Raw genomic sequence first — 13,367 nt, 5'->3', positions numbered from 1 at the left:
ATAAAAATGGAATTATATTGTATGTAAAAAAAAAATGTCCTTTCTCTATGCATCTGTAAACCTAACCCTTTATTGCAACAAATGTCTGAGAATCATTCTTCACCAGACCTTTAAATTCTATGAGAGGGTAAACACTGTAAATTTGTCTGTTTCGTACATTGCTAAATGTTTGATCAGTTCCTGATATATGGAAGAATTCAAAAATAGGTTTGCTGTGAATTTTGTGTATTTTCAATTTCAATAGGCTATGTATATCTTTGCTTTACATAAATATTTTCTACAAATAAAATGAATGTGCCATGATTTTACTCCCCATTTTATAGATATTTACGGAGGGGTTGTTTTGGACATTAAAATGAAGCAGAAATAAATTTTTGTGAATGTATAACATGAACACCTTAAGTTATGTGAACGCCATCTTTATTTGTGCATTTTAAAGGTTTTTCATATCTAAGCAAGCTTACCTACAGATAATTGGTATTGATATGCATTCCTGCCAGTCATATAAAGATATATAAAGGGCCACAACCTATCCTCCTCACTCACCAATTGTGGTTCCCTGTTAATAGGAATGAGGGCTGTGAATAGGTGATCTACAGTCTTCCAGAATTTATCAACATTTACATATAATACATATGTAAATAAGCTGATATATATTTTTAGATACGGGGAGGTTTTTAAAATGGGCAGTGGTTTAAACAAAGAGATGTTTGCTCTGATTTGCTTTGTTTCACTTAGCGTATGACTTAGACACATTTTCTTGTCAGACTGAGGCAAATTGATTACTTTAGCAAGGTTCTGACTGAGTACACTCTTATAGTGCATTAACATACTTTTTTATTTGCCAGTTTTCTTGCCTGTCTCTCCTATTAAACTATAGTCTTTAATCTCTAGTTCTTAGGACCTGTTTGACCAATTTTCACAAACATCGGATACCTTAGGAAGGAAGGGGGATGGGGGGAGGCAAGGGGAGGGGAGAAGAGAAACAAGGAACAAAGTGTGGATGAAAGGACGAGGGAAGGAAAACAAATGGCAAAGCCATTTCTCTATATACCAGTAGTAAATGACAGGTAACTTTCAAAAATTATGGCTACCAGATAGGGCAGTGGTTCTCAAACTTTAGTTTACATAAGACTCAGCAGGAAAGCCTATTATAAAGCATATTCCCTCATGCTCCCCACAGAGATTCTGATTCATATATCTTGGACAGGGATAAGAAATCTCCCTTTTTATCAAACTCCTTGGGTGGTTATAATGTGAGTACTTTGAAAGACACCCTTCTGGGTCTGGCTACTTCATGCTTGAGCTATGTCCACACTCGAATTTCTGGAAAATCTTTCTTTGTAGTCTTACTGGTTAGCAAAGATGACCAGTAAGCCTCCATGACAATACTGTATATCCAAAAAAACACTGGTGTCATGTAGCAGACTTAGCTAGCTTCTGGTAATTGATGCTACGTATAATACTACTATCAAATGGGCAGGCTGAGTGCCACTAAAAATGTTTTATGATTGTAGCATAACAAAGGATTGCATGTATACAAATGTGAATATTCTGCACATAATAAATTCAGTCTGCTACTGTTCATAGGTCAAGATCAAATCTTCTTGACATTTCATTGTTCTTAATTAATTGAAATTTAATTATGGATTATTCTATGCACACACACACATATGTATGTACATATTTCTGATAATGTTGCTCTCAAATAACAGTCTTCCGTGTTTTTTAAGAAAACCTAAGAAGTGGGAATATTGACAAAACCTTCCATCCAGTTCTCCACCTGGGAACACTGGTAAGGTTTTTGACTAGGTTAGTTGACTAAGTTAGGGTTTTAAGATCTATAAGATCTAGGGATATTCATTTGTGTATGTGGACCTATAAATTTTATCTCACATTTCACCATACCCCAATGAAAATAAGACCGAAAGTTCTGGTGTCTGATGCAAAAGTACTACAGGGAAAATCTTCATTTAATCTTTATGGAAACTTCTACAACTGTAGGCTCAATTAGGACCTCTGACATGTATTTATTTACTTATTTGTCTGTTTCTTTAATTACTATTTTAATTTTATACTGCCTTACCAAGTTCCCAAGTGATTTTAAAATATGGCTATATCTCAAATTTAAGTTCCCTGAAAATCACATGGGCATCTTGATTCAGTGCATAGAGCCCTAAAATCTTCCTTTCAAAAACAAGCACATCACATGATCCTAACATGTCCGATCAATAGCCCTTTGAGAATCAATTGCTGTCTAGCATTTTGACTCCTCTCACACATGTTTGTAGGCAGCTGTTACACTCAAAAAAAGCCAAGGTGGAACACCTTAGGTCAATTCTTCTCTAGCCTCTTATGCAAGCTACTGTTTTCAGTCTTTAAGTAAAGCCTCAAATTTCAGTTTGGACCTGAGAGTCGGAAGTAAAAGTGGAGGAACCTCACTTATATACGGGAGTTCTCCACAGGATCCTGTTCAGCTCACTAAACTCTACAAGGGCTGGGGGTTGAAGCCCCAGTGACTGTAAAAGGTTACATTTCCCTTCTTTGTACACACATTTTTCTTTTGGAACGTCTTAGGGAGAGATGGCTGTGGTAAGCCTGTGTTCCCTGGATCAAAGATCATATTAATATTGCCAACTAATTAATAATTAAAATAAGTGCATTCTATTGCTTCTAGACCCTTGTTATACTATTATATTGCTTTAAAACCTACAGAAACTTCATTTATTTAAACTTTACTACTCTAAAAATTAAAGAATACATAGTCTGACAACAGCCTATTTATGATAATTACTAAAAATATTTAAGAACTTGCAAAACCATAAAATAATTTATCAGATAAAACACAAAGAATTGTTTTGTATCTTATACAACTGATTTGTTTGTAATGCCATAAGCATAGCGAAAGAGTGCATTTCTGTTTGGAAATAAAAACATTTTCGGTTTGACAAAAAAGAAAAGATATCTTTACTAGACAGACTATAAACAATGCGCTCCCAAAGGGGTTTATAATATGACAACAAAATAATATTGACACACTTCCCATCTAGAAAATATTTTTAAAGTACATTCTATCTTCATTTGATGTAAGAATATGCCCACCGGACTTCCCTGGTGGTGCAGTGGTTGAGAGTCCACCTGCCGATACAGGGGACACGGGTTCGTGCCCCGGTCCGGGAGGATCCCACATGCCGCGGAGCGGCTGGGCCCACGAGCCATGGCCGCTGCGCCTGTGCGTCCGGAGCCTGTGCTCCGCAGTGGGAGAGGCCACAGTGGTGAGAGGCCCACGTACCGCAACCTTGGAGCTTCTGTATATTTTTCAATAATAAAAATCTTTCTCTGTGCTTAAAGCTTGAGATATAAACTGACACTAGAATGACTAAGGCAATTTTGAATGATTTAAAGAAGAAAAACCCAGTTGCTCCCGGAGAGACCACAGATTCAGAAAACTCCTGCCAAGCACAGATATATCACACTATTTGGCTGGTGGCTTGAACATGAGAATCATCTTGGCTATAAATAGCACGGTGAGCCAGAGACAAAATTATGATCGTGATGGTGTAGTAACTTTTTTCTGGAATGCTTCTAATTCATGTTGTATTCCCCTTATTTTGCCCTGCCCTTCACTTCCTCATCCAGCAAATGTCTATGCTGGATTCTGATTCCATTCCCACAGAGTATTCTCTCCACTAGGAGAAAGCTCTCTCCTAAGGTGCCTTTGTGAACTGGTTCACTGGAATAGTCCATCCTGGAATATTTGAATTTCAAAAAATCATCAGTATACAGAAAAAGTCTGTCTCTAAGTGGCTTATTTTTCAGAGCCTGGAAGGTAATGAGAATGGGAGTTTTTCCTATGTACTAGTCTGTTCTTGAGAAAAAACTAGTGGAAAGACCTGTTTAGCTTTCAAGTCTTTAGATATACCCTTTTAATTTCATTTTCTATGCAACAACCAAGAAGCCTATGAAGAAAGGTTACTTGAGAACATTCATGTAGGAGGGTTAAGGTAGTTTCTGTGTATGAAGGGGTGTGTAGTGGGGAGATATGGCAAGGTCCGCTCAGAGTGTCTTTCACGTGAACATTCTACAATATTTAGACTTGCTGTTGTACTCTTACAATGACCTCTGCAGACAAGAGGGCCTTGCCAAAATCAAGGGACTGTGATGAGAATGGATAAATTGCTTCCCTTCTTCCAAGCAGTTGCAGGTCACCTTGTGAAGAAGGAAAGAGGCCAAGTAAAATATCTCTTCTGTGTGTCTTTTGTCATCTTGCACATTTGGACAGCCACTATATTCAACTGCTGTATTCTATTTCTGTTCTAACTAACCTAGCAGGATGAATAACAACATGAGAAAAGAGGACACCATATATTCTTTCCTTGTATTAATTTCCATAATTGTCATAATAGTCAATTAATTTAGCCTAGTACTTAGAAGTTTTAGAAATGTGAACAAGCAGGAGTAAACAAAAGGATACAGTGTTCTTTTTGAAGAAACAAACATAATGTTTTATGTGACAATCTACTAAACTGAAAAAATAGAACGTAAAATTAAAAGATGAACGTCTAGCAAATGTATCAAATATGTCAGTGGATTTCTAAAAGTGTATTATTCATTAAAACATCAATGGAGGGATTGTTGTTTCATTACTGATAAGAACTAATACCTGAAGTTTCTGTGGGATAATTTTCTCTAAAACATTCAAAGGACTTTCATTCTTAATGGACTTAAACTTCCTTACCTTATAGATCTTGCTATTGGGCAGAGGAAGTGAGCTTACTTTTCACTTAACTGCTGAACTAAGATGTGAGATATGTGTATTTTATTCCTTCAATGGGAATCCATAAGAATAGAGAGAGGCATATATGGCTAGAATATTTCCAGAATTATGAAAGTATGTCATTTATAGAATTTGTCTTTCTTCCTATGGCTGGACAACATCAGCTCTGATTTTTTTTTTTTTCTTATCATAACCCTGGCTCACTGGAAGGTACTACTCAATCTTTTTCAAAGGGAGCATCTAAGCCCTTCTTCTCTCCTTTCAATTTCTCTATTTGTGTGTATCTCTCTCTCTTTTTTTTTTTTGATAAACTGACAATCCATACACCACAGCAGAATGATAGTAACTTATACTTCACATTCCCCTTAACAGATTTAATGAATTTTGATAGCTCTCTCATGTTCATGGGGGATGCCATCCTTTTTATTTTGAGAAGTGATGACTAATGATCTGTGACTTCTTACTCTGTCTGTCCGCCCCTAATGCCTGATCTTTCAAATCAACAAAGTTTTCTGTTGGAATTTCATGTAGTGGGCAATTTGTCAACTGGCTTATAGGCAATATGGAGCAGCATGATCTATTTTTTTGTGTTAGCAATATCTATTGGTAATGTGGGGAGATGGACAGGATGCATGAAAAAGAGGCTAAAATCTTAGAGATCACTTGTGTGAGATGACGGGCCTTGAGGATGAAACCTAGAGAACTGCAGTGGGCATGGAGAGTTGGGGGAGACATTCAAGAGAAATTCCAGATGTATCTGGATAGGACTTGAAAAGTGAATGGATAGGGCCGTACAGGAGCTGGTGTCTCAGAAGAACTGGGAACTCCTAGCTTGGGTGACAAGCTGATTGTAATATTATTAATTGAAAGAAAGAAGCCGAGGTTTCAAACAGATGTATATACTTTACTATGTTAATTTGATGCAACTGGAAAATACTAGGAGTAGTTATTCAGCCAGTACTTGGAAATACAGATGTAGAAATCGGAAGGGAAATATGTCTAAAAGTACAATTTCCATACTTTCCATACCTCTTCCTTGAGGCAGAGCTTTCATACATTTCTGTCTCCTCAAAACCAAGCAAAATATCAGGCACTTAATAGGCACTCAGAAAGGATTTGGCAAATTGAAAACTAGGAAATGTCATATGGCTTAAAGATAGTGAATCCTAGTTACCCACCGAATTCCTAAGCAGTAAAGTAAAACTGATATCATTATTCAAATAGAGGCCAAATATTTTCTAGGGTTGTGGCATTAGAGATTCATGTGTAGGATCAAGGGCTGTGGTCACTGTTCTTGTAGGCCTCAATCATTTCTTGCACGCTGTTGTCCTGTGACTCTCAAATTACTAAAGCAAAGTAACTCACCAGGAGAACTGGCAGATTAACTCTACTATTCAAGCTCACCAGTTTCAATTCTGTGGCTCATTGTCTGTGTAAAATATGTATATTTTCCTTAGAAGGAGAATTTTTTGTTTGTTTGTTTAAATACAGTCATAAATAGCTTTAAACTGTCTTAATATAGGTATGGCTTTTTTCCAGGGATTGAATTTATTCGACAAGTTCCTTGCACCTTTATTCTTGACAGAGGCAGGATAAAATTCTATCAAATACAGGCACTTTCAAATATATGTATTTAAATGCAATGAAGATGCAGTACGCAAATCCAGCAGCCTTAAAAGATTTACTGTGCCAGGGAGAAAGCCATTACAAGAAATATGTATTGAGCACTTTTTTTTTTTTTTTTTTTGCGGTACGCAGGCCTCTCACTGTTGTGGCCTCTCCTGTTGCGGAGCACAGGTTCCGGACGCGCAGGCTCAGCAGCCATGGCTCACGGGCCCAGCCGCTCCGCAGCATGTGGGATATTCCCGGACCGGGGCACGAACCCACGTCCCCTGCATCAGCAGGCGGACTCTCAACCACTATGCCGCCAGGGAAGCCCTTGAGCACTTTTATACATTGTACGTGGATAGACTTATGGGCTTGGGCCACAATGTTGAAGAAATATATTACAATCTGCCCTCCCTCCTATAAAGGTCAGGGGAAAATAAACAGGCAAATTCTATATAGAATAATCATAGCCACCATAGGGACTAGTAGGATGCAAGGAAGGGCTTCCGATCAGTGGTCATGCCTTTCCAGAGGAACTGTCTGTCTTAGCATACAAAGCGTCAACGAAATATCAGTGTGAATTAGACTGTTGATTAAAAAAAAAAAAAGGAGGAATGATTCAGGAAGAACAGCAAATGCCTGGAGGCTAGAAAGAGCATGGTGAGTTTAAGGCAGTGCAAGTGTTTGAGTATGGCTGGCAGAGAAAAGTATGCAGGGTGACTGATGAGAGCTGAGGGTTAATTATGCCCATTATGTGGAAAGAAAAGATGTTAAAGGTCAGCCTGCTAGGCAGTATAAGTAGGTCAATGAACAACAACATGAAAATCAGAGGGACCATGATACAGTGATATTTGTGGTATCATTGTGACCCTTGCTATTAGTTGTTAATTAAAGAGATTTAGACAGGTACTTCCCTGGTGGTACAGTGGTTAAGAATCCGCCTGCCAATGCAGGGGCCACAGGTTCGAGCCCTGGTCCAGGAAGATCCCACATGCCGCGTAGCAACTAACCCCGTGCGCCACAACTACTGAGTCTGTGCTCTAGAGCCTGCAAGCCACAACTGCTGAGCCCTCAAGCCACAACTACGGAAGCCTGTGTGCCTAGAGCTCATGATCTGCAACAAAAGAAGCCACCGCAATGAGAAGCACGTGCACTGCAACAAAGAGTAACCCGCACGCAGCAATGAAGACCCTATGCAGCCAAAAATAAATAAATAAAAGAAATAAATTTTTTAAAAAGTGAGATTTAGACAAAAAAATTATGTTTGAGCAACTGAAAGACAGTGAATTATTGATAATTTATCCATTTAATGCTTGTATTAGATGCCCAGAGTATAAATATATAAATTATTAATATTTTTTAAAAAATACTGCACTTCTAATAATGAAGATGAATGTTCTGGACTTTGTTAGAGACACTCCATGCATGAACTAATTCATCATCATCTAGAATCTAAAATGTGCTTTCATATTTCTATTGCATAATTATTTTTTGCTGTATAACTATGGTGATTGCACAAACTTCCATCCAAACTGGGACATTTCTGAGGGTGAAAGATGTGTTATAAATAATTACACAAGGACAATAGGCATAAACATGAACGGTCCTGGGCAAACCCAGGACTGGCTATGATTCTTATTCAAAATGTGTGTTTCATTTTAAAGTGTGCTTAAATGATTGCAATTATGTAAAATTTGGAATAGTGTTTTGAAATGGAACACCCTTTTCTCTTTTAATTAGATGTGTTTTAATCCTTTAATATTTTAAAGTTGGTGAACTACTCCATTTTGCCTTCCTAGTTTCACCTTCACATTTTTGTCAGTATACTTAGTAAATAACTGGCAGAAATAGATAAAATGAAGATGATAAATTTCTAATTTGTGACACCAGCTGTTAAATGTGCATACAGCTTTTTAAAGCAGAATTCTTCTTCAAAGTCTAAAAGAGGATACTTCATTGTATTTTATTTTTCCTTAGCTTCCAAAACAGAAATTGGGATCAAGTCCAATAAAAAAAAATTATGGCCAATGAAAAATGAAGCATTATTAAAATAAGAAAAAGGGAAGAATTTGAAAGACTTACTGCAGAGGAGAACTACCAGATTGTAGCACTTCAATGGATCCTTATACAAGGACACAATACTCAGCTAATATTCAAGCAAGTGGCACATTATTATTCTTACAGATTGATACCTTTGCTTATTATCCCCTTGACTGCACACAAAACACAATAATTTGAATCCAATAATGTCAGTAAAAACTTCCATTAATAATATAAAGTGTTATTAAAACAAAAAAAATTACCTGTGGCTTGTCCCAATTGATTTTTGTTTCTATAATTGATAGACTGAGTTTCACAATACCTGGGTACACCAGGACAACTGACTTTGATAATAAAGAAAAATAACTGATTTCAGATTTCAAGTGGGGCAGTTTGGAAACAGTGCTTTGTCAAGTTTAACTCCCACAGAGTGTAGCACCACAGGGCTCCAGGTAGATCCACAGGAGACGATGGAAACACATTTTGGAGTTTTATATAGTCCAATGATAATTAAAATAAAACCATGCAAGATGAATCTCATGCATGACTATTTTACATAAATGGTAAAAAGAGCCTTTCTCTGTTGAATGACTCCCAAACCCCTACGGAATGAAATCCAAGGAAATTGCAGTCGAACATAAGGCTCTCTCCAGGGTCTGGCTCTATACCTCATTTCCCTGTTAACTGCTCGAAGCCGGGTACATCATGCCTCCAAGCTTTTGCTTCTGTTCTTCCTTATGGTCAAACGTATTTCCTGCTTTCATTCATTAGCCAAAGCCATCCAATACAACACTGAGCTTGGGATAATTCCCAGAAAATTTTCCCTGAGTCCCAGATTAATTTAAATGTCCTTAATCTGTGCTTCGTTAGAGCTTTTACATTGCCTTCCTGTCAGCAGTTGATGTGTTGTATTTGGTTTATCAGCTTACGTGATTCTTTCCCCTTCTAAACTACCCATTCTTCAAGGACAAAGAAACAATCAATAAATACAGAATCTAGTGTGTATAACATAATCGGTGCTAACAAAATATGTCCTAATTTGAGCTAAAATTAAATGTATCGATGTATTATTGTTTGCAGTTGCACTGACAGATAATTAAACCATTTCTAAGGAAATGCATCTTGGTGAAGTGAAATAAGTATGGCTTTAGCTTAGATAAACTTAAATTTGAATTTCAATTCTGCTGCTTATTAGTGATGTAACTCTGATTCAATCACTTGCCCTATCTGAACTTTAGTTTTGACATTTGTACCCATAAGCATAGTACTAAGTACTAAGGTTGTGGCTATAAAATATACATAAAACACCCTGTACAATGTACATGCTCAGTAAGCTTCTTTACCTTACTTCCTTTTCTTTTAACACTTCTAAATTAAAAAAAAAAAATGCCATAGGGCTGCATATCTATATCTATTTTTTGCATGTTTAGATATGAAAAAGTCAGACAATACACACTAGACATACTGTGTGTCCTTGCTTATTTCTGTTCTTTTACTTAAAATGCTTTTCTCCTAGCCCCGATCTCTATTTGGTAAACTCATACTCTCCTTTCACTGCTCAGCTCAAATCTTACCTTCTCAGTAAAGTCTCTAAGAATTAACGGATAGATCATCTGGGTTTCCACAATACCTTTGTAATGATTTTATTACAATATATTATATATTATTAAATCAAAATTGTAATGCCAAATGGATTCCCTTAGCTTTGAAAAATTTTGTGGTTGAAGATCATTTTTCAAAATAAATAATGAAACATATACTAAAATAATTTCTGGACAAGCAAGATCTTTTCGTTTTAGTTTTGAAAAAGCAATAACATTTAAAAACATAACACATTATTAAAATAAAAATATATATAAATCCAGGCACTTTTTTTTTTTTTTTGCGGTACGCGGGCCTCTCACTGCTGTGGCCTCTCCCGTTGTGGAGCACAGGCTCCGGATGCGCAGGCTCAGCGCCCATGGCTCACAGGCCCAGCTGCTCCACGGCATGTGGGATCCTCCCGGACTGGGGCACAAACCCGTGTCCCCTGCATCGGCAGGCGGACTCCCAACCACTGCGTCACCAGGGAAGCCCCAGGCACTTTTTAAATACATTCACTGGTTAAGCTTTTGTGGTCAAAAATTAAATCCACTTGGTAAAAAACAAACAAACAAACAGGAAACAAAACCTAAACTAAATGTTAGAAGATGTAATAAATTATAGTATGTAGAATTACATACATTTGACCAAGGCATTTATTACATATAAAAGTATCAGTATTTGAATAGCACTGTAATATAAAAAGTTATGTTAAAGAAAAGCAACACAGATAATGTGTTAGAACTGTTGCACTTCACCTTTTTAAAGAAAAATTGGCTAATTGCAGTTCAAATTAATTTTAATTTTTATAGCTTAAAAGTCCCTACAGTAGCCTCTAGAGGATTCATTGATAAACACAAGAACATTAGAACATTAGCTATATTTATAAACCCAAGAACGTTAAGCAATTAGTTAAATTTACCTTGATAACCAAATCAAACTTCTGGTGAAAGTCTCTATTTACTGGCTCCAGGAGACTAAGTTCTGCAGTCCTTGGATGCATATGAAAAAATCGTGGGTAATCCTCAGGAGTCCCTGAAAGACATTGATATTTCAGCACTTAATTGAGAACAATAAGTAATATGTGTATTTGCTATATCTATTTCCCTTCATTAACTGAGGAACGAAATCATAATTTTATTAGTAAATTAAGTTTCAAAATTATACAGTCTAGGGAAAGCAGATGCAAATGTGGTATATCATTCATTAGTTTATGAGTAAGAGGGTGAAAATACCTGTTTGGATGATTTTCCAAATATCTTTTATTAAGTGAGTACTTTAATTAATTTGAAACTTCATCACATAAAAGAGATATAAAGTGTATTGAGAACAAATTTTGAATTATAAAATTGTATTTTAGTGGTACCTAAATCTTAATTATAATCTGCATCGTCTTTCACCATATCTTGTGACAATGACTAGTAATTTGTACCAAATTGCTTGGAAATTAAAATAAGAATATTCTGTTCTAGCTGGGCAAGTATTTTTTCTTAAGATAAGTATTCAGCCTAATAAATCAATCATATGAAATAAATAAAATATTTTGAATTACTCAGTGTCTAGAGAGGATATTTCTTAAACGCAGCCATTTTAGTGAGTTGAAATTTCCTTGAATTGTATCATTTTCCTTTGTATACTACAACATTCTTTTTTTCCAAAGTGAAGATAAAGTGGAAGTCAAATCATATAACTGTGGAATATAGGCATTTAGCATAACAATAATGATAAGAATAAAATAATACGGCTGCCAATTATTGAATCCTACGCTGTACTAAATGCTTTATATAAGTAATCATTATTACAATCACTCTGTAAATCATTCCCATTTTACACAGGAGAACTCAGGAGATTTGCAATATTAAGTAATTTGTCCAAAGTCAAAGAGACAATGTCAGACAGAACTTGCATTCAAATCTAGGTTGACAGACGCCAAAAATATCCAAAAATGGGTTAATTGCTAACTGTTTTGCTTCAACCATGAGACAAGAAAGAAAATTTTCCTGGGCATTATGTGAGGGGAGAAAATGTATGCCAGTAAAACAGACTTTAAAATCCAGAAATTAGGGCTTCCCTGGTGGCACAGTGGTTGAGAGTCCGCCTGCCGATGCAGGGGACACGGGTTCGTGCCCCAGTCCGGGAAGATCAGACATGCCGGGGAGCGGTTAGGCCCGTGAGCCATGGCCGCTGAGCCTGTGCGACCGGAGCCTGTGCTCCACAACAGGAGAGGCCACAACAGTGAGAGGCACGTGTACCGCAAAAAAAAAAAAAAAAAAAAAAAAAATCCAGAAATAGTCAAAATTGCATTTGAAAATTGAGCTTATGATAAAGGAGTCATCTCAAAATAATAACGGAAAATGGATTTTTGAATAGGAGCATTAACCTAATAGGAGAGACAGAAAATGATAAAATTGTGTCTATTCTTCATACAATATACTAGAGTAAACCCCAAATGGATAAGATATTCATGCACAATAAGCAATAAAACAACACAAGAGCTAGTAATAGATGAAAACATGGATGAATTCTATTCTAATGTGAGAGTGGGCATAACTTTCCTACCTATGGCTCAAAATAAAGAATTAATAAAGAAAAAGAGTGATAAATTTAATGGCATTACAAATTGCATGGCAAAACACAATAAACAAAGTAAAACTGCAGGTGACAAACTAGGGAAATATTTGTATTTACGTCAGAGACAAAGGCTCATATCCCTAACATATGTACATTTTCAAATTAGAAAAGTAAAAGATCAGCAATATATTTTTTAAAAAGTTTTGGGATAGAGAATGAACAGATGGTTCACAGAAAGAGAAAGGCAGATGACTCTTGACCGCACACAATGATATTCACCTTTATACATAAGAAGAAAAACTCAAAACCACACTGAGATTCTATTTCTCTCTTGCTCAGTTAGCAATGGTCCAAGGTGGATGCCAAAATCCATGAACTGAATTTTTGCTAATGATCCCACCATTTTTCTCACTATACTGGTTCAAATCTCCTTATTCCTCTAATACAACTCTGCATATATTTTCCAAATGATTCTTCCTTGTCTGTCATTCTCTCCATGGTTTTCACTTACACAGTGTTTGCTCATTCAGAGTCTTGTCATTTCATTCTTCTACCACTGTGATAGCCTCCTAAATCTTCTAACATCCCATTTACTTATAATCACTGAAATGAACTTTACTTGAAATAAATGCCACTTTACTCTCCCAGTTAGCCAGATACAATTTTTACTTACTGTTTACTGTGGTGATCCCCAAAGTAGGATTGAGGAAAAAATATCAAACCTCTTGGAACAGGTTAAGCTGACGGAAGAGGAACAGGTTAAGATGGCGGAAGAGTAAGACGCGGAGAT

At 36.4% G+C, this 13,367-nt stretch overlaps 1 protein-coding gene across 16 annotated transcripts in view; it reads right to left on the bottom strand.

Annotated features, from left to right (window-relative positions):
- PCDH15 (protocadherin related 15) overlaps window positions 1-13,367 on the bottom strand; it is a 718,778-nt gene that overhangs the window by 304,870 nt on the left and 400,541 nt on the right. For all 16 annotated transcript variants that reach the window (XM_027111903.1, XM_027111902.1, XM_027111901.1 and 13 more), the window contains one exon: window positions 10,929-11,041. In XM_027111903.1, coding sequence (XP_026967704.1) covers window positions 10,929-11,041 — 113 coding nt within the window. The remainder of the gene's footprint in view (window positions 1-10,928; window positions 11,042-13,367) is intronic.

The sequence above is a fragment of the Aethalodelphis obliquidens genome, unplaced genomic scaffold (genome assembly GCF_003676395.1).
Source record: "Aethalodelphis obliquidens isolate GAN/ISIS:26980383/991018 unplaced genomic scaffold, ASM367639v1 scaffold11, whole genome shotgun sequence".
Taxonomy (NCBI): Eukaryota; Metazoa; Chordata; class Mammalia; order Artiodactyla; family Delphinidae; genus Aethalodelphis; species Aethalodelphis obliquidens.
Note: the sequence above shows the minus strand (reverse complement) of the source record. Positions and strands in the feature narration are given on the sequence as shown.